This window comes from Mirounga angustirostris, unplaced genomic scaffold, assembly GCF_029215605.1.
Source record: "Mirounga angustirostris isolate CCGP_5_RB_7025 unplaced genomic scaffold, mMirAng1.0.hap1 SCAF_4, whole genome shotgun sequence".
NCBI classification, from domain to species: Eukaryota; Metazoa; Chordata; class Mammalia; order Carnivora; family Phocidae; genus Mirounga; species Mirounga angustirostris.
Genome location: NW_026991712.1, coordinates 178,253,388 through 178,274,764, shown reverse-complemented (window position 1 = coordinate 178,274,764; position 21,377 = coordinate 178,253,388). Strand labels below are relative to the sequence as shown.

General features: G+C 50.2%; 1 protein-coding gene across 3 annotated transcripts; it reads left to right on the top strand.

Moving 5' to 3' along the window:
- Positions 1-5,012: 5,012 nt before the first annotated feature.
- Positions 5,013-19,748, top strand: NECAP2 (NECAP endocytosis associated 2). Of its 3 annotated transcripts, none has more exons than XM_045898606.3 (8): positions 5,013-5,170; positions 7,642-7,742; positions 10,213-10,317; positions 10,404-10,485; positions 11,450-11,558; positions 14,398-14,575; positions 17,595-17,679; positions 18,487-19,748. In XM_045898606.3, the coding sequence occupies exons 1-8, from the start codon at positions 5,079-5,081 to the stop codon at positions 18,533-18,535; spliced, it is 801 nt and encodes a 266-aa protein (XP_045754562.1). In that variant the 5' UTR covers positions 5,013-5,078; the 3' UTR covers positions 18,536-19,748. The 3 variants fall into 3 exon arrangements, with proteins under 3 accessions (XP_045754562.1, XP_045754561.1, XP_045754563.1); XM_045898605.3 differs by having other exon boundaries at positions 17,592-17,679; XM_045898607.3 differs by lacking the exon at positions 17,595-17,679.
- Positions 19,749-21,377: the final 1,629 nt, after the last annotated feature.

Genomic DNA, 21,377 nt, shown 5'->3' with positions numbered 1-21,377 from the left:
TCATTTCTCTTGAATATATATCGAGGAGAGTAATTGCTGGGTCATATGCTCACTCTATGTTTAGGCTCTTGGGTAACTGCCAGACTGTTTTCCGAGGGAGCTGCCTCATTCTACATTCCCAGATGCAGTGTATGAGGGTTCCAACTTTCCCACATCCTGACCAACACTTGTTATTATCTGCCTTTTTTAATTCTAGCCATCCTAGTGGGTGTGGGTATGAAGTGATATCCCATTATGGTTTTGATTGACCTCTCCCTGATGGCTGATGAGATGGAGCATCTTCATTTCTTTATTCATTTTTTTAAGGATTTTATTTTTGGGGCACCTGGGTGGTGCAGTCAGTTGGGCATTCAACTCTTGCTTTTGGCTCAGGTCATGATTTCAGGGTCATGAGATCAAGCCCCCCATTGGGCTCTGCTCTCAGTGCGGAATCTGCTTGAGACTCTCTCTGCTCCCCCTCCTCACCGGCACTCACTTTCTCTCTCACTCAAATAAAATAAATAAATTTTTAAAAATAAATAAATATTTTTTAAGTAATCTCTATGCCCAACATAGAACTTGAACTTAAAATTCCGAGATCAAGAGTTGCATGCTCTATTGACTGAGCCAGCCCGGTGCCCCACGATGGAGCATCTGTCCATGTGCTTATTGGCTATTTGTGTATCTTCTTTGGAAAAATGTCTACTAGAGTCCATTATTGATGTATAAATCAAGTTGTCTTTTTACTGTTGAGTGGTAAGAGTTCTTTATATATTCTAGACGTAAGTCCCTTGTCAGATATATATAATTTGCAAAAATTTTCTCACATGATGTGCATTGTATTTTCACTTTTTTGTCCTTCGAAGCACAAAAGTTTTAAATTTTATTGAAGTTATTTATCTATTTTTTCTTTTCTTGCTTGTGCTTTTGATGTCATTTCTGAGAATCCATTAGATTTTTTTTTTTTAAGATTTTATTTATTTATTTGACCAGAGAGATACAGCAAGAGAGGGAACACAAGCAGGGGGAGTAGGAGAGGGAGAAGTGGGCAGGGAGCCCGATGCGGGGCTCGATCCCAGGACCCTGGGATCATGAGCTGAGCCGAAGGCAGACGCTTAACGACTGAGCCACCCAGGCGCCCCTAGATTATTTTTTTATTAGAACATAAATCCAAGGTCATGAAGACTTAGGTCTATGTTTTCTTCTAAAAGCTGTGTCGTTTTAGCTCTTACACTAAAACTAGGATCCATTTTTAATTTTTTGTATATGGTATGAGGTAGGGATTCAACTTCATTCTTCTGCATGTGGATATCTCAGCACCATTTGTTGAAAAGACTATGGTTTCTCTATTGAATTGTTTTGGCACACTTCTGGAAAGTCAACTGACTGTAAATGTGAGTGTTCATTTCTGGATTCTGAATTCTATTCCATTGATCTACACGTCCAGCATCATTTCAGTACTATACTGTCTTGATTACTGTAGCTTTGTAGAAAGTGTTGAAACTGGGAAGTGTGAGTTCTCTAATTTCATTCTTTTTCAAGATTGTTTTGTTACTGAGTGCCCTTTTATAAGTGGTTTCCCCATCTGAGGAATGGGGGAATTTCTCTTAGAAATGTCTATGATGGAAGAAAAATACAGCAGAGAAAAATGGTAAGTGACCTATAATATATATTTCAGGAGGCCACCAAGGATAGCTGTCCACACCAAACCCCCACCCTGGCCCTGGACCTACCAGAAAGCAGCTGGATGAATCAGCAAGACTTTGCCTCTCTGTTCACCTCCTCGTGCTTGGGATGGGCTCTATCTGAGCCTATCCTCTGCCTGTTGGGTTGAATTGAATTCTTTTGGTAAATAATGTAATTAACCTGGGAGTAGATGATAGGTCCACTTATTCTCAAGCAGAGGTCTAGGAATGCCTTTTGGGCAATGTCCAGCTATGAGATGGAGGTTTGAGAAGTCCAGGGACTGTCTGACCTCCTCCGACTGCAGGGCAGTGTGGTTTCCCTGGGGCTTGTCACAGTTTCAGTGGCCTCCGTTACACAATGGAGATAACAATCTTTGCCCTGCCTACCTCACAGGTATTATTCTGTCACTGTAACCTCTTCTGGAGAGCCTTCCCTGACTGCCCCCGGCTAAGTTGGGCCTCTCTTCTCTTGGCACCCATAGCCCCCGGGAATTCCTCCATCCTAGCACTTCCCGCCATGCATTGTAAAGATTCTTCCTCGTTGTGTCCTCTGGTTTGTGAGCTCGATGAAAGCAGGAGCTGGGTTGGCTTCATCCCTGTGGCGCCAGCACCCAACACCCAGCATATGTTAGACGGAACTGAGCTGCCAATGTTGTGACACGCTGGCAGGCCAGGCTGTCCCCAGGCACGGAGTGGTGACTCCCTCTGAGGTTCATGAGGGGAAGGCTTCCTACCTGCGGCAGCCACATGGCGAGGCCCGTCTCCGCATGCTGCCTTCACACTGCTTGGCTTCCAGAGTGGACGTGATGGAGCTTGGTGCTGATTGTGGACGCCACCCCAAAGTTCAGCTCTCGAGAGCTGGTGCTAGATGCTCTCCCAGCTGGAAGTTCTCTCACTCTAAATGAGTCCAGGTGCTTTATTCCTTGGATACCCTCTCTTCCCCTGGGTTGTTCAGCAGGCATTGATGCAAGGAGTCAGAGCGTGAAAGAGAAAACGCAGTGGCACGTCCCCAAATTGCCACTTGGTTTTGGGATGTAGCCAACTGAACACACACACATTTACTCACTCATTCACGGAGCACTGACTCTGTGCCAAAACCTGTGCGGCTGAATACAGGGTCCCGCAGATGACAGGGACAGGGTCCCGCATTCAGGAAGCTCACAGTCTCTGGGGCACTTGGGTGGCTCAGTCAGTTAAGTGGCTGCCTTCAGTTCAGGTCATGATCTCAGGGTCCTGGGATGGAGCCCCACATTGGGCTCCCTGCTCAGAGGGGAGCCTGCTTCTCCCTCTGTCCCTCCCCACCACCATGCTTTCTCTCTCTCTCTCAAATAAATTAATAAGATCTTTAAAAAAAATAGAAGCTTACAGTTTGGTGGGAGAACAGTCATATAAATGTAATGGTGAGAATGTGAGGGGATAAGATTGTCGATGTGGGAGTGTGCCCTCCCTGCCCCTTTCGATATCTCTCCCCCCTCCTTTATTTTTATTTACTTATTTATTTATTTAAAAGATTTTATTTATTTATTTAAAAGATTTTATTTATTTATTTGACAGAGGGAAAGACAGCGAGAGAGGGAACACAAGCAGGGGGAGCGGGAGAGGGAGAAGCAGGCTTCCTGCCCCCCTCCCTTAAAGGGGAGTTCTGACTTCGACACTCCAAGACTTTAGGAAGATAAGAGACAGGATCAAAGACGAAGGAAGAAGAAATCTCATTTTCTGGATCATTTCTCAATTTCTTCTTTGTTGCAGAGAATCAGGGTAATGAGCAAAGTTGAAATTAGAGGTTAAATCAATTCACATAAAGAGAAGTTAACTTTACACCCACCAGGATGGCTGTGATCAAAGAAACGGAAAAGAGGTATTGGTGAGGAGGTGCAAACATCAGAACCCTTGTTCAGAGCCGGTGCGAACGTTTCGTGGTGCAGCCACTAAAGAAAACAGTTGGTGGTTCCTCAAAAAGCTAAACATAAAATTACCATATGGCCCAGTAAATCCACTTCTAGGTAGATACTGAGAGAACTGAAAACAGGGACTCAAACATAGCAGCATTATTCCCAGGAGCCAAAAGGTGGAAAGAACCCAGAAATCCATCAACAGAGGACTGGGTAAACAAAATGTGGAATATCCACATGGTGCAATATCATTCAGCCATCAGAAGGAATGAAATTCTGATAGATGCTATGACAGGGAGGAACCTTGAAAACATTATAGTAAGTGAGATAAGCCAGATACAAAGGACAGATACTGTATGATTCCACTTATATGAGGTTTCTAGAATAGGCAATTTCATAGACACAGAAAGCAGAATAGAGGATACCAGGGGCTTGGGGAAAAGGGGGAAATGGGGTGTTATTGTTTAATGGGTACAGAGTGTCTGTTGGGGAAGATGAAAAAATCCTGGAAACGGCAGTGATAGTCATGCAATATTGTGTATGTACTTAATTCCACTGAATTGCACTCTCAAAAATGGTTAAAGTGTTAAAGTGTATGCTATGTATATTTTACCACAATTAAAAAAAAAAGATCTTTTAAGAGGTTAGATTAATTCTATAATAAAGAACTTATACAGCGTGAGTACAAGGAGAGAGAGGAGAGAGGAGATGCGGGTGGAGCAAGTTTGGGAGCATTCAGGGAAGCAAAGATTTGGGATCAGCTGTTCCCCACGGAGGACCTGGCACATTGTAAACAGTAAATAACCGTGGAACGAATGAGAGGATGGTACAGGAGAAGGGATTTTGAGAATTAGAATTTGACTATGGCTGGACAAAATGTATCCCCTATGACATTCTGTGAGAAATCCAAGTTAGGACTGGGAGTCTTTTTTCATGACTTAAATTAGTAGACTTTGCTCTCTGTCGAGTCGAGGCCACACTGGGCCCTGGGCACGTGGTGGGGGAGGATAAGGGTGGCGCCCCACTTAGCGGTGGGTCAGGTAAGCCTCTCTCTTCGAGGAGGAGCCTCAATGGAGGCTTCTAGAGTCAGGAAAAGGAAGGACATTCACGAAGAGCCCAGAGAAGTAAAGGCGGGAGGAGGGATTTGCTGCAGGGTGAGCTGTATAGGTAGATACAGCTTTGAATCTCAGCCAACTGGGCCCCAAGTGTAAGTGTTGAGGGGATGGGGATGATCCACAACCAGACAACGGACTGCGGTGGTGTCTGCACCTAAGTTTTCTCTGCTGCGCATGAAGCCTCGGGGGAGCGAGAAGCCCCCAAAAGCGCTTGGCCCTAATCACGTGGCTTCAGGATCCGTCCGCCGCGTGTCTTGAGCCAGAGCCGCCAGCAGAGGGCGCGCGGGAGACAACCGTGCTGAGGCCCGCAAGCTGCCGCTCTAGCCTGACCCGGGTCATAGAGTCGCGTCGCTTCCGGCCCCGAGGCGGGGAAGGAGCCGGAAGTCCGGCGGTCCGAGGGTGTCGAGATGGAGGAGGGCGAGTACGAGTCGGTGCTCTGTGTCAAGCCGGAGGTCCACGTCTACCGCATCCCGCCGCGAGCCACCAACCGTGGTTACAGGTGACCGCTTGCCGCAAGGCCAGGCTGACCCCAATTTAACCCCTTCCCCGCCGCCCGACACGCCCACCGTGGGAGCCGAGGACGGCCCCGGCCGGTTTAGGGGAGAGGCGGGAGGTAATACTGCGGTTTCTCCCAGTTCGAGGCCAGAGCAGGGAGGTCTCAGTCTGCCGCACGGGGCTCCCAGCGCGGGGAAGGCGTTGGAGCCGTGTTTAGCCGTGTCCCCAAGCGTGGTTGGGGGGGGGGTGTCACAAGCCCTTTTCTTTCAGCCCTAATTGGTGGCCTTGAAGGGAACCTTGAAAAGCCTGAAGGGGGAGGGGTCCTATCAGGGGCGGAAATCCCCAGGGGGAGGGAAACAGCTCAGAACTGGCCGAAAGGACCGTCCAGGGAGCTGTAAGCGGATGGCCAGAGCCCAGGGATCCCTCCCTGCCCAGCTCCCTTGCACGAACCTCAGGCCTTATCACAGCTTGTGGCGGTTGGGAGGAGTGCATCTGCGCTGCTTCAGTGAAATGTTCCCCTGAGAGGGATAAACAGAGGCTTGGAGGGACTGGAAGGGAACGCAGGAAAGGGCAGTGGGGGTTGGAAGGAGACTTCCTTTTACGATATGCTTTTTTTGTGCTGTTTGCATTTTGTTACCAAGCCTATGCGTTACCTAGGAAAAGAAGGAGAAAAAAAAAAAAAAAAAGATGTACCTGTTACGGACAACCTGGTCTGTAGCTGTTTTGTGTCCCTGGGTCGGGGGTGGTGTCGCTTTTGAAGGCAATGTTTGTCTCAGTGATTTGGAATACAGGATTGGCCTGCACCGCAAGAATGGTGGCGTGTCCACGTATCTGGCCTCTTGTTACTTTCCAATTGTGTTAACACGAACTTGTAGCTGATTTTCTAGATAACAGATTATTTTATTGAACACCTAGTACATCCGTGGTGTGACTTAAAAGTAGCATGAAAGCAACAAGAGAAACAATTACAAAAACACGTTTGCTTTCTGTTATCAAACTGGAGATTGGACACCAAACCCGGATGGTCAGTCTACTCTGATCCCCTTCAGTAGGATGGGTTTGGTCCCTCCTGGCCCCCCGAGAGTGAGGTTCCCAAATGTCAAGCCTGGCTGGTTTGGCATAGAGGAAACTGGCAGCCCCTGCCCTTGAGCCTCAGAGCCCCTCTTAGCTTGGATCTAAGGCCTGTGTTGCCCCACTAGGAGGAACTGAAACAGTCTGCTGGTTGTGAATCGAGAGTCTGCATTTGTTTTTTGTTTTTTGGGGTTTTTTTAAAGATTTTATTTATTTATTCATGAGAGACAGAGAGAGAGACAGAGGCAGAGGGAGAAGCAGGCTCCCCGCTGAGCAGGGAGCCCGATGTGGGACTCGATCCCAGGACCCTGAGATCATGACCTGAGCCGAAGGCAGACGCTTAACCGACTGAGCCACCCAGGCGTCCCCGAGAGTCTGCATTTGTGTGGTCTTCAAAACAACCTGTGTCCATAGTTAATGGAGTCGCTTGGGGACTTCCAGGAAAAGCGTCTTGAAAACACCCAAGGTTCTTGCTATTTGGGGGGTTTACTGAACTGCTTCTTAGAAGTAAAATGTGAAGTTACTGCTTTAAAAGTACCCAAAGAAGCTATTGTGATAGGTCCGTGGTTTCCTGGGGTTCTTTCGGCCTGGGACACCTTTGGGGTTATATTTGTTGGACACCCACCCACTTTCCTCACACGTATAGTTGCTCTCCTGTTCTCTTTCTGTTATATGATTGCTCCCGCCCTGCCTTTCCTCTGAGATCATCTCACGGGTCCCAAATGGTCACTCTGGCCCCCACAGCCCAGCAGTGTCTGAAACAGCAGGCCCAGGAACTGCTTCCTTTACAGAAAGAGAACTGGAAGTCCTACTTCTGAGAAAAAGTCTCTGTAGTCTAGTATGGGGATTAACATAAGAATAAAAAAATAATAATAATCACATGCTTTGAAGACAACTGAATTTATATTGTAAATGTTTCTTCGCAGTTTAGTCTGTTACCTTCCTGTGTAATAAGACTCTGAAATTAAAATGACCCCTTTTCACAAAAAAAAAAAAAAAAAAAGTCTCTGTAGTCTAGAACTGGGGTCGGCAAACTGCGACCCACTGTGTTTTTGTATGTCTCACAAGCTAAGGACGGTTTTTACATTTTTAAATAGTTGGGGAACATTTTAAAAGAAGGAATATTTCTTAATGCGAAAATTATATGAAATTCAGGTTTTTAGTGTCCAGAAAGTTGCGCTGAAATACGTTCACACTCAGCAGAAAACACTCCATTCCAATCCGTAAAGCACCAGCACGCTCCTGTACTGTCGATGACTGCTTTTGCCCTACAGCCGCGGAGTGGGTAGTGGTGACAGGGATGGGATGGCCCTTTTCAGAGAAAGTTTGCCAGCCTCTGGTCCTGAGCAGGCAGCCCACATGCCCTCCCCATTCCCGTCCCCAGCATGGTTTTTGTCCCCTTAGGGCCGCGGAGTGGCAGCTGGACCAGCCATCATGGAGTGGCCGGCTGCGGATCACTGCAAAAGGGCAGGTGGCCTACATCAAGCTGGAGGACAGGACCTCAGGTAAAGGCAGGGGAGGCCCTAGTGGGGCTGAGATGCCACACCTCCTACTTTGTGAAGGGAAAGGCAGCCCTGGCCGGTCCACTCGGGTCATGGGAACCAATCCTCGAAATCAAAGGCCCAGCTGTACCTCTAAGCCGCCTCCATTCCCCCCACCTTTAATTGTAGAAAGCACTGTCTCCAGGTGTAAAGGGAGTATTTCCTGTCAAGCATCTGTCTTTGATGGGGGGCATCCTTAAGAACATACTAATTTTGGAATCCAGGAAGAGGAGACCTACAGGTTGGTCCCAGGTAGGAAGCCCCAGAGTTTGCTTTGAAGACCAGCTTTGGGGGGAAGACGCACAACCCTCTGCAATTGAGGTCTGCTTCTTACTCAGGAATTCTGTTTATCAACTAAATGGTAACTCCCCAGACTGACCACGCCCATTAACTGAAAGAGCCGGAAGCTGTCCTACTCAGCTCTTTCTTTGGTGAAAGGACAAGCCAAGCCGGGCTGTGGTGGGGTCAGCTGGCAGATGTCACCTTAGGGGAAATCTGTCTGGAAGTCATGTGCCACCAGGGCCTCCGGGTGAGCTGTGGAGGGCAATGCGGTCTGAAAGAGCCCCAGCCCCCAGAGCAGGCATCGGGCGCCACGGCATTCGGTCATTTATTTTTCTAACATGTAGAGATTTTCCTGGGTGGGATGGGACCAAGTGTAAAGCGTCATAGGCAAAACCGGCCGCCTCTGAGAACTGCATCTCTTGTGTCTGAGCTGTGAGACCTTGGGTGAGCCACACATGACCTCTAGTGCCTTGGCCTCCTTTTTGAAATGGGGATCACATTAGCTCATACTTCACAGGATCGTTGGAAGTATGAAGTGAGCACACATTTATCCAGTTGCTTTGTGAACTGCAAGGTGACCCAAAGCATTGATCTGTTCTGGAACATGGGGCTGGCTGGGTATTGGCTGCGGAGGAGTTTGAAAAGACAGCTGCTGTGACTAGGCCAGAGGACTCTGGCTTTGAGGTTTGCTGGGGTGTCCCAGGTGATCTCACAAGGCATGGCAACACCTGTTTTCTGGGAGCCTTGGGAACGGACTTTACGGTGACAGCCTAGTGGAACAGCGACTGCCCAGAGCTGGGCCTCCCCTGCAGGAGCCATCCCAGCATGCTCTTCGCTCGGGTCAGGCCTGTTGGGTCCTCTTTGTCTCTCGCTCTGCACTCCTTCTTGGCCAAGGCTAGTGGCATTTGGGCCAGGGGAGTGTTGTGGGCTGTCAAGTCAAATTTCAGATGTGTAGCAACATTCCTGGCCTCTGTCCACCAGATGCCAATAGCACCGCCCAAGTTGTGAAAACCAAAAATCTCTTCACACATTGCCACATATCCCTGGGGGGGTGGGGGGGCGGATAGGGAGCAAAACCACCCTTGGTTGAGAATCACTGCTCTAGGCTGAAGGCGTCCAGGTGAGTCCCAGATCCCCAGGGACCAAACTAGGGGAGCAGAGAAATTATCAAGAAGCTACAGACTTGGGGTCCACTGATTTGGATTCAGTTCAGCCTTGATTGCACAGTCACCTGTGAACCCCAGCATTGAGTAGAGAAGCCTTGGTCAAGTCCTGGAAGCGCGGACAGAGGTCAGCACCTGTGGAAGTGATGCGAGTCCAGAACGCCCCCAGAGGTGTGCAGTGCACTGGGGCCTAGAGAGCCGGAGTGACAAGGGATGTGTTCTGCAGGGGCCCCTTTTAAAACCGGTGGTCCTCTTGGCCTATCTCAGCTGCTTCAGATCCTCCTCCTCTTTTTTTTTTTTTTTAAAGATTTTATTTATTTATTTATTGGTCAGAGAGAGAGAAAGAGCACAAGCGGGAGGAGGGGCAGGCAGAGGGAGAAGCAGGCTCCCCGCTGAGCAAGGAGCCTGATGCAGGACCCTATCCCAGCTCCCTGGGATCATGACCTGAGCCGAAGGCAGACGCTTAACTGACTGAGCCCCCCCAGGCGCCCCTGCTTCACATTCTTCTGTAGGTGCCCAAACCCTCTTTGAGTGGATTCCGCGGCTCCTCTACAGTCCTGCCTCAGGTCCTAGGCCTTTTCTGAGGTTGTGCTGTACCTGGACCAGGGCCTGCCTGCTCCGGGGCCCTCGGGTGTGGGCAGGTCAGCTCTAGCTCAGCCCTCCTGTGGGAATGGAGTTCCAGCATTGCTAGAGCTTTGGATTGTCAGAGAAGACCAGAAATCTGGATTATTTTACATGTAATTTGGTTTTGAAAAGTTTGGCAGTTAAATTAAGAATATTAACACTGGGCTGTATCTGACCTGCAGGCCACTCCTGACTTGAACCTTTCCTTGGTTATAGGTCTGTGTCTTCTCTTCCATCAGAATGGATTTGATTTGAACCCCAGAGTAAGGTTTGCCTCGCTGCCTTTCAGGAAAAAGACCCCAGTGGTGTGATAGAAATGTCAGGCTGGAAGGGGGCTCAAGGCTCACCCTAACTTGTGCTTCCAGGGGAGCTCTTTGCTCAGGCCCCGGTGGATCAGTTTCCTGGCACAGCCGTGGAGAGCGTGACGGATTCCAGCAGGTACTTCGTTATCCGCATCGAAGATGGAAACGGTAGGTGCGGGTCTCGGGGGGGTCCTCCTCATGAGAAGGGTTTCCTCTGCCTCTGGCAAGTGGGATTAATCATGTGTTATCCCCAGGACGCCGGGCGTTTATTGGAATTGGCTTCGGGGACCGAGGCGATGCCTTTGACTTCAATGTTGCATTGCAGGACCATTTCAAGTGAGTGGTTCCAGGCCACACGTGCTCATGCCTCCTCCCTGCTTTCCCTGGACAGAATGGTTTCCCACCTTAGGATACCCAGCTGGTTGTGTGGGATTCGTCTGCCAGCAGAGCCTCCAGGAGACTCCCTGCTCCTGTGGGGCAGGCTGCCTTCTCTCCTTTCCAGTCCTTTCCCTTTCCCCTGGCCCTATCTCTCACTGGTCAGCGGGCCCAGCCTCTGAGCTGCCATACCTCTTCCCTTACCGGCACCAGAGGAACCGGAGGCCGTGGGAGGCTCATGGGAGGCTCATGGGAGGCTCATGGGGCCTTCCTGAGCCTGTTCCTCTGTGATATGTCCTGGGAGTCCTTTCTAAAGCTAAGACAAGGGCAGGAAAGACTGCTCCCCTGCCACCTGCAGGCCTCCATCTCTGGCCGCTGGGAAGTTGGAGTTTGTGCAGCGACTCATTTGGGCACGTCTGGCCCTTGCCTGGCCTGTTGTCCCTGCCCAGGGGGCTGCTAGATGGGTATCGTGTGGAGGGTGGGGGGGACCTTTGTGTTGCTCTCTACTTCCTGGGCATCTGTCTTGTCTCACCATCTACCTTATGAGTCCTTGTGAGTGGGGGGTGTGGATGCACTGTCCTAGTCCTCATGCCAAGTGCTAGGGAGGAAAGGGCCAGGTTCTCAGATTTCCTGAAGACTGGTGTCAGGACCTTCTTTTACATCCAGGAGCTCACTGAATTTTCATAGCTGTCTTTAACACATACAGAATTGTATTCGCATTTTGTTGATGAGGAAACTGATGTGCACGCAGCTACTTATGTGTCAGAGTCAGGATTTGAATTCAGGCCCAACTTCCAAGCCTGCGTGTGCTCTTTCTGCCATATAAAACCTCTTCCTGGAGCGATGGCAGGTGGAGGTGGAGTGAGGGAGTGAATGCAGGGCGGCTGGTCTCTTCCTCACCTTTTTCTTCTTATTCTCTGCCCAGGTGGGTGAAACAGCAGTGTGAATTTGCAAAACAGGCCCAGAACCCAGACCAGGGCCCCAAGTTGGACCTAGGCTTCAAAGAGGGCCAGACCATCAAGCTCAACATCGCGGTGAGTCCCACCCTCACTTGGCTTTGTTGGCCAGCACCCAACCCCAGCCCCAGAGCCCACCCCTCTTTTCCCACCCTTCACTTCCATCAGTTGAGTAGATGTTTGTGGATCAGCGGCCTTTTGCCAGGTCCTGTGCCGGGGGTAAACGAGAGAGCTCTGCTCTCGTGGAGCTCAGAGTTAAACGGAGATGGGCGAGACAAGATATGACCACAACCTGGCAGGGGAGGGGATGCAGCGCAGTGCCATGAGCTCCTAGAGGAGGGGCACGCAGCCCATAGTTAGGGGAAGCAAGGAAGGGTTCCTGGAAGAAGTGACCTGTAAGGAAGGGGAAAGAGGGGGATCAAAAGGCGGTTCAAGCAGAGGGAACAGCATGTGCAAAGCCTCTGAGTTGAAAAGAAGCCTCAGTCACTTGCTCCCAGAGCTGGCATTTCTGACCAGGCTCTTAGAATAGGGGTCGGCTGCATCCTGGCCTTGCACCTTGAGTAAGGAAGATTTGGGAGAGCTCTGGACAGGAAGGTGTTGAGGTAGGTGCTGGGATTCGTGGGCAGCTTCTGCTGGTGGTGGTGGTGTCCTGACACCCCGTGTATTCATCTTGAGCTGCCCTGCATCTGGGTTTCCCCTTGTTAGCTCCTGTGGAGAATGGGAAAAGGTAGGGCTGGGCTGGGTGTCCAGGACTCGGTCCTCACCGGACTACAGGGAGTGGGGGTTGGAGTGATTTGGGGGAACCAAGGACCACATGGAAATGTTTTTTGAAGAAACTTTGTAACCCTAAGATAATGCTCTTTCTCTTTACTTACTCTTTATTTACTATCTCTTTCTCCTCTTTTCTGCTTCATGCTGGTGATGATTTGGGACCCTTGACGTTGGCCAACTGGCCCTTAAGAGAAAATACAGGTCATGTCCAGTGGACTGGTTGGGATGTGATTCCTCTATTGCTGGGAGGAAACTAACATTTAATGAGCATCAGCTGTGTGCCAGGTAGTGGTTTTTTTTTTTTTTTTTTTTTTTAAGGCACTTATATGAATTAAGCATTCTCCCATTTTACAGGCAAGGAAATGAGGCTTAGAGAGTTTAAGGGATTTGCCCAGGTCATAGAGCTGGAAATAACCAGCACAGCTGGACTCTGACTGAGGGCTTTCAGGCTTCTGGCTTCAGGGCTGTGGTCTTAGTGCTGGATTAAGCTGCTGCTCCTTACAAGGTGGGAACTGTGTCTTCATCTTTGTAACTTGCACTGGTTTCCGGCTCACATCAGGGCTCAGGTTTTGGTTTTGGTTTTTAATTTTCTTTTCTTTTTTTTTTTTTTTTTAAGATTTTAGTTATTTACTTGAGAGCAGGGGCAGGGGCAGGGGGAGAGAGAAAGGGAGAAGCAGACTGCCCACTGAGCAGGGAGCCCAATGGAGGGCTCAATCCCAGGACACTGAGATCATGACTGGAGCTGAAGTCAGATGCTTAACTGGCTGAGCCACCTAGGCGCCCCTTTTTTTTTAATGTTTTATGGAAGTACGATATGCGTACAGAAAAGTGCACACATTATAAATGCAGAACTCAGTGAATTTTTGAAAACCAAATGTACCCACACAAACTAGCCCCCAGATCAAGAAGCAGAGATTATCTGCGTTCTGGAAGCCCCTCTCCTGTTCTTGTCCACAGGACAGAGTCACCACGGTCCTGATGTGGAATGCCCTAGATTTTGTTTTCAAACAAAATCTGCCTCTGTTCTGTTGCTAATAGTTTGTCCATTGTCACAGCAGTGGTGTATTTCATTGTGAGAATGCATCACAGTGGTACTCTTTGTGGGTTTTGTTTTAAGATTTATTTATTTATTTGAGGTGAGGAGGGGCAGAGGGAGAGGGAGAGAGAATCCTCAAGCAGACTCCCTGAGCGCAGAGCCCCACATGGAGCTCGATCCCAAGACCTGAGATCACGACCTGAGCCCTGAGATCATGACCTGAGCCAAAACCAAGAGTCAGATGCTTCACCAGCTGAGCTCCCCAGGCGCCCCCCAGTGTTACTCTTTAACTGACAGTGAACACTGGGATAGTTGCCAGTTTGGAGCTATTACAAATAGTGATGGCTATGAACGTCCAAGTACATGTCTTTCGGTGCCATGAGTATGTGTTTCTGTGGGGTCTGTTTCTAGGAGGGAAATTGTAGGGTCATCAGTTCACATGTTCAGCTTTATAGATTCTTCCAGACAGTTTCTCCAAGTAGCGTTCCCCGTTTACACCTCCCCTAGCAGTGTGTGAGTGAGCGTTCTGGTTGCTCCACATCCTTGATGGCACTTGATAGTCTGCATTTTGGCCATTCTGGTGGGTGTGTAATGGTATAGCACTCGTTTTGATTTGTAGTTTTGATTTGTAGTTTTAATTTGTATTTCCCTGATGCTTAATGAAGCCAGGGCTGAGTTTTCTTTTTTTTTTTAAAGATTTTATTTATTCATTTGAGACACAGAGATACAGAGAGAGAGAGAGAGAGTATGAGCAGGGGGAGAGGCAGAGGGAGAGGAAGAAGCAGACTCCCCGCCGAGTCAGGAGCCCTATGTGGGACTCAATCCCAGGACCCTGGGATCATGACCTGAGCCGAAGGCAGACGCTTAACCATCTGAGCCACCCAGGCGCCCCAGGGCTGAATTTTCGCATTAGATGTATTTGGGATAGCTCTGGAATTGTGATGTGTTGAACACAGCTCAGCACAGTGAGTGCTGGGCAGCTGTTGACCATCTTTTGGTTATACAGATGTTTGGGGCTTGGGGGCCACTTGGGCCCTCTTTGTGGGGTTTTCCGATAAGCAGGGGGACCCCAGCAGAACTGACTGGTTTGCATCCCTCGCCTCTCTTCAGAACATGAAGAAGAAGGAAGGAGCAGCTGGGACTCCCCGAGCGCGGCCCGCCAGCACAGGAGGACTGAGCCTGCTTCCTCCGCCCCCGGGGGGGAAATTCTCCACCCTGATCCCCCCACCTGTGGAGCAGTTGTCTGGGGGGGGATCCCTCGTCCAGACAGCAGTTGCTCCCAGTTCAGGTCAGTGCTCGGGAGTCACTGTACTTGCTGCGAAAGCTGCACCTGCGGGTTCCTCTCCGCCGCCAGGTGCAGCTGGGGCCCCGTGGTGCTCCCTCCTTCACTCACACTGTCCATCATGTGGTACCTGTCTGTGACACCATGAAGCTGATCCTGCCCAGACTGGGTAAGGGGTTCCCCTCTTCCCTGATACCTGCCACTTCCCCGCTTAGTGCCTCTGTCTACCCCCGATGGGTGGGGGCTGCAGATTGTTGGTTGTGACACTGATTTGCTATGAAAGCATCAGCATGTGGGTTCCTGGTTCTTAGAAGCTGCTCAGTGTTTGTCGAGTGGGTGGGTGATAGAGACACGGTCTGCTCATATCTGGTAGGAGACAGAAGTCCTGGGCACAAAGACCAATTGTATGGGTCCACATATGACCAGCCAGGATGATGTGGGGAGGCTCCATGGAAAAGGTGGCATTGAGGTGGGCCTTGAAGGGAGGAGATGGGGGCAGAGGACGCTTGGCATTCCAGACAGAAGAGTGTGAATAAGGCTCAGATTTTTAATCACCTGGTGTGTGTAGGAAAATGGATGTAGCATAAGTATGCCAGGGTGAGTGGTAGAAAATAAAATCGGGGATTTAGTTTAGAGCAAGGTCCTTGGTAAGGCCCTCGGGGTCCTGGGAAGCTGAGAGGCAACTCGCCCAGCACGCTGTGCTGGTGCTTGTTCTAAGGTGTAAGGAATGCCTTTTGGTGACCCTGGGATTCCAGAAGTTAGTGCCTAGTACCAGCCACCGATAGAGATGGGGAGCTAGCCCATTTCCTTGGCCTCTCCACCCTACCCGCCCAGCCTAGCTGATGTTCCAAGCCTTCCCCAGGCTGGGTGATTTCTCCACACAGATTTCACTAGGTTCTAGAGGACAGGATTGCAGGAAGCCTGCTTTCTTTCCCTTTTAAGGGTGTGGACATAGGCTTCCCCATCTGCCGGTCAGGCTTCCAACCTCAGCCTGTGGGGAATTCCCAGCCCAGGAGTGGGCAGGAGTAGTGGTCAGCCAGCCTCTGCCACGGTACCAGGAACCATTCTTCCAGCATTGTTTCTCAGAGTAACAGGACCACCTGCCTTGGCATCACCAGGAACGTGGACAGGAATCTGTGTTCCTAACATTATTTGTATGCTCACGAAGGTCTGAGAGCTGCTATCTTAGGCCTTCCCTCGGTTGCTGGTGCATGTTTAACAGCTAATACGGAGTATCTACTATGTGCCAGGCAGTGTTTTAAGCCCTGGGAATGTTGTAAGTACAGCACCAAGTTCCCGCTCTCAAGGGCTTCTGGTTTGTTTTGTTTTGTTTTAAGGTTTTATTTATTTATTTAAGAAATCAAGAGTGATGGGGGCAGAGGGAGAGGGAGAATCTCAAGGAGACTCCACTTGGAACACAGATCCCAATGTGGGGCTTGATCTCATGACCCTGAGATCATGACCTGAGCCAAAGTCAAGAGTCAGACACTTGACTGAGTAACTAGGCGCCCCTCAAGGGCTTATGTTCTTTTTTTTTTTTTTAAGATTTTTTAATATTTATTAGAGAGAGACAGAGCACAAGCAGGGGGAGCAGCAGAGGGAAAGGGAGAAGCAAGACTCCCCACTGAGCAGGGAGCCCGATGTGGGGCTTGATCCCAAGACCCTGGCATCATGACCTGAGTTGAAGGCAGACGTTCAACTGACTGAGCCACTCAGGCGCCCCAAGGGCTTACATTCTAACGTACAAGACAGGCAATTAGTGTGTCTGCAGACAAAATGGTGTCAGATAATGAGCCACGAAGAGCTACCATTTCTTGAGCACTTAGTATATCCTGTAAACCAGACTGGCTGAGTTCACATTCTAGCTTATCAGTTGTGTGACAGTCAGAAGATTGCCTGCTTCTCTGTGCCTCAGTTTTCTCATCTGTAGGATGGGAGCAGTCATGATAGCCTACGGTGTGGGTTTCTTGTGAGGATCAAATGAGCTGATCCGTGAACAATACCTAAAACACTAAGTGCTTGTGTTTGTCGGGTCGTGTTCAACTAATGTGGTCATTATCACCACCGTGTGCTGGGCCTTCTCCAAGCATTTCATTGTATTAGCTCCTGCAGCACAGACCGGTTCTGTGAAGTAGTCACTGTTATCGTCCCTCACCCCCGTTTGAGAGATAAGGAAACAGACTTGAGGGATGCGCATCAAGTCACACAGTTGGTCCTGGCCTGTCTTCCCCCAGGGCCTGGGATGGGTCTGAAGGAGACAATGCACAGTAAGCACTTGGCGAGCTGCAAAACTAAATCCTTGAGGGCCCTGGTGTTATCTGGTCTCCCGTCCCAGAGCAGATTAGAAATAGCAAATTGGTGGGAGGGCGGAGGGAGGAAGGCACAGGGCCTTTAGCAGGGACAGCAGCACGGGGCGAGGTGCTGGCACAGAGGCAGGCACGGGAGCCCCAGGTGGCCCCACCTTGATGAAGAGAGACACACAGATACCGGCTTCTGTGTTGCTTCTTCCGGAAGGCTCGCCCCAAACCCTAACCACTTTGGGTCCCAGCACTTGGCACATGTCTGGAGCATAACTTTTTCATTCAGTTGATCCAGACCCTGGACTAAGGGCTCTACGTGAAGATGACCTTGCATCGTTGGTGGGCGGGAGATTCAAGAAGCCAGGGCGGGAGATAGTGAATTTTAAACAGATTGCCAACATAGAAGCAGTTGAAAACAAGGTCAGCTTCAGGTATGAGTGATGGATGGTGTGTGACTCGTGCTCCCTGGCACCCTGCCTTCCACCTTGTATGTATATGGCTTTCCACTTTTCTCTAGGAGCCCTCAAGGGCTCGTGAGCAGATGGAAATGTGGCAGCTTGTTTGTTTGTTTGTTTGTCCCAGAGCAGGTCTCTGTGTGTCTTTCCCGGCCACCTGGAATCATGAGACTGATTTCAGGGTCACTGAGACCACCAGAAAGAGAGATTTCTGACTCCTCTGTCTCCTTTTCTTCTCTCCCTGCCTGGCGGATTTGGGGACATCAGTAGGAGGTGCCACCATGTCCTGGCCACACCCGAAGCCTGCCATGACTGCTACCACCGACATCTGGGGAGACTTTACCAAATCCACAGGGTGAGGAGAGGGTCACGTTTTTGTGGTGGGACTGGGGCCAGGGCTGTGTCCCTAGAAACCTGGGATTGTTCCAGATGCTTTTCTTCTGGTGTTTGGAGCAACCGCCCAGACTTGGACGTTTTCAGGCCAGCCAGAGGGCAGAGCCCCAGAGTGCCCGCTTTGGGTGGCATACTCGTCCCTGTGAAGGCTTTTCACTGCTCTCTACTGCTCGGGGACCTGGGGCTACACTGTAACTCTCTCTGGTCTTCCAACCGCCTTTGGCTCATCCCCAGTAGCAGCTCCCCTCTTCCTCCACCCCACTCTCCCCACCCCTGCCCCAGCTATCCCAGAACACTGGACAGAATTAACCTTGGTTCTGGCCTTGGCCCATTCTCGTGGTCTCTTGCCTTCTCTGCCTCAATAAAACTTGAAGCCTTTCCTTGGAGTCGAGGTGAAGAGATGCTAAAAACTTATTGCACCGTTGTTTATAGGGATAGTCTGTAGGACAGGACTCAGCACGTGTTTTCTGTGGAGATAGATCGTTTAGGCTTTACAGACCTTATGGCCTCTACTCAGTTTTGCTTTTGTAACTCAAAAGCAGCCACGGATGGCGTGTAAGTGAATGGGCATGGCTCTGTGCCAGTAACACTTTATCTCCAGAGACAGAACTAGGTTTGGTCTCTGGGCTGTAGTTTGCTGACCCCTGCTCCAGAACATTCAGGGACTCACTTCTTGGAGCTCTTTTTGCCCAGAGAGAAGCCACGCTTTATCGACTTTGTATTTTCAAACATCTAAACTCTGCCACCCCTCCCTTTTTTCCCTTTACAGGTCGACTTCCAGCCAGACTCAACCAGGCACAGGCTGGGTCCAGTTCTGATTTGAGTGCAACCCCTCTTTTTCCTCATACAATTTCTGGAAAGGAACCACTTCACCTGGGCCAAAGGAAGGAGGACGAAGCACTCCCCAGCCGGCCTCTGTTTGGAGCATGACTCCTCTCCTCCTCACCTGACTTTCTTGACAGACTGGCATGTTAGGCAGTAAATTGGCACAATGTCACACTGTTTGCTGGGACCCGAGTGTGCAACCACAACACAGGAGGAGGAGAGCGCCAGCATCCCCATCCCTGTCCGTCTCTTGACATGAGAGACTCTGAGACTGCTGCTTCCATCACATGACCCATATTAAACACAAGCCCCCAAAGCAAAAGAAGGGGTTGAGCGTGCTACCTGGCCTCAGCTGGGCCCTTCTCAGTGGTTACAGGTGTCCCGTGATCACTGTCCAGAAGGAGGGCCTTCTGCACTCCCGTTGGCTGTAGCCACTTCATTCAAGGTGCCTTCAGAGGGGGGATTCCTTCCTGATTTCTGGCAGGTTTATAGGCTGCAGCTCGAACAGCTAATCAGGAGGGAAATCAAGAGTATTAATCAGCTTTTAAAAAATCTTTAATGTTTGCTTTGCTAACGTGCTGATCTGCACTAACTTGCCTTTGCAAAAGGGACTGCCCCTGCAAGATGCGCCAGCAGGGGCCTCGGAAAGCATTCCACCCTGTCCGCCGTAGGAACTGCTCTGAGCTTCAGAAAGCAGTGTTCGTCTTGGCCAAGTGGCCTGGCTGCCGGGTCTTCCGGGCCAGGTGGGCAGTGCCAGGCTGATGCAGGCGCCGGAAGCGTGTTTGGGCAGGAAAGCCGGAACTGTTCTCATGGAGGTTGGGGGGTCTGGCCGTCCTGTCCACCGACAGCTCTCTGGGTTCACGGGCTGCCAGCACAGTTCCCAGGGGCCTTGGGTTTTCTTCTTGCTGTGGTTTCTCAAGTGCCTTGTCTGCAGACAGCCTCCTACTTTCTTTTCTCCTTCAGAGACTGTACATGACAGAAGGAGTTCTGAGCGAACTGGAAGCCTAGGGTTGCCTGTATTATTGGTTTATGAGAAATAATTTTACCTGAGCACACCTCGAAATTTGCTTTTCTCAGCATACTTTACCTCTTAATTGAAAGATCGATTTTTTGAAGGGTCAAGACAATGAACTGAAAAAAAAGTGTTGGCCTTTTTGTGGGACCAGATTCCGAAGATAAAAAAATAAATATTTTTACTTCTGTCGATGTACGTCAAGGATGAACATGTTTTTGGCAGCATGGCCACGAAGCCATCCAGGGTGCCACAGCTAGACTCACAGCCACCTCTCACCGCTGATTGTGTGTCCAGATTTAAAGTCTGGTGCCAGGGTGTCAGATTAGCCAGAGTAAGAGAATTGGGTCTTGTTGCCCTCAGGCAACCAGTAACTTCTCCCCTGTGCATCTGGAAGAGCACCGTCTTTTTAGCTTGTAATGTGGGAGGGGGCCCCTGCCTCCCCCCAAGACCTCTCCACGGAAGCATCTTCCTAAATAGTAAGGGTGTACAGTCTTGCAGAAGCCAAAAACTAAAGGCCCCAGCACTTCCCATGCTCGAGGGTTCTGTAAGAAAGCTGCAGTTTTTGTTAGTTAAGGAAACCGCTGCTCTGGCTAAGAAACCGTCTAAGAGGGGGACTTAGAAAATTAGAATGAAGGGCCCTCTGCCCTTGAAATAAGAGTAAGGAATTTGCATCAGAGCAGTCTCAGGAGTAGTAAACTTTACGTCTGTTGCCCATTACATCCCATCTTCCAAAGCGCTTGAAGGCTGGAAAAGGAAGCTTACCTTCAAGGAGCGCTTCCTTCAGTGGAAGTACCTCCCCTTGGACGTGGGCTTTTGGGTTCTGGAGATGGACCTGGGCTTTGGGTCTGGGCTCTCTCCTGGTTAGGCGGTGACCACAGGCTCTGTCCTTAAGTGTCACTCACAGGAGGCACAGAGGCACTAGCAGGTGCCCATATCCCGTAGTTTGGCCGTAGTTACCTTCATCTAGAACCAGATAACTTACCCGGAACCATTACTCAAAATGGTGGTGAGGCCGCTGGTGAAGCAGCTGTCAAGGATCTAACCCCCAAAACACCTTGACAGATCTGTGAGGGCTGGGAGTGAGGTAAGAAACAGTGTGGTGTTCTCCATCACCAACTGGAATCCTGGCTGGAAAAAAAAAAAAACTGCTGTGGGACTAGGGTCCCCAGGAAAATCCCCACTACGAAACCAGGCTGCTCTTCACTTAGACACCTGCCTGGAGCTTCCAAGTTGGTGGGGGGGACGGGGGGGGTGTGAGGCCTGGGCTGCGCACTACAGAGCAGGGGGATTTGAATACCCTGACAGACGAAGGTGGCTCCCACAATTGCCACCACCAGGTGTGCACGTCTCATGTAATCTTCCAACACAGGCCAGACCCGTGGCTTCTAAGCAACACAACAAGGCAAAGGTGACAAGATGTTTCCACGATCATGTTACAGAACATTACATCTGTCCTGCTGTCAGGACATCTGTCCAGAGACAGACCCTCTCTCCCTGCCTTTGGAGAAGCAAGCTGCCATGTGTGTGCTGCCCCAGTTGGAGAGTGAAAGAGGCAAGGAACTAGGGCAGCCTCAGGCTGACCGCCAACAGGGCACCAAAGCTCCTGGTCCAGCAGTCTGCAAGGAACGGAGCACTGCCCGCCCAAACCGCAGGAGACTGGAAGCCGGTCCTTCCCCAGCTGGCCGTTCAGATGAGCCCCAGCCCTGGCCAAGGCTTGACTGCAGCTGTGCAGAGGACCCGGCCAAGCTGGGCCCAGACTCCCGACCCAGAGAAACAGCCAGTAAATGTTTTAAGCTGCTAAATTTGTGGGGATCCTGTTA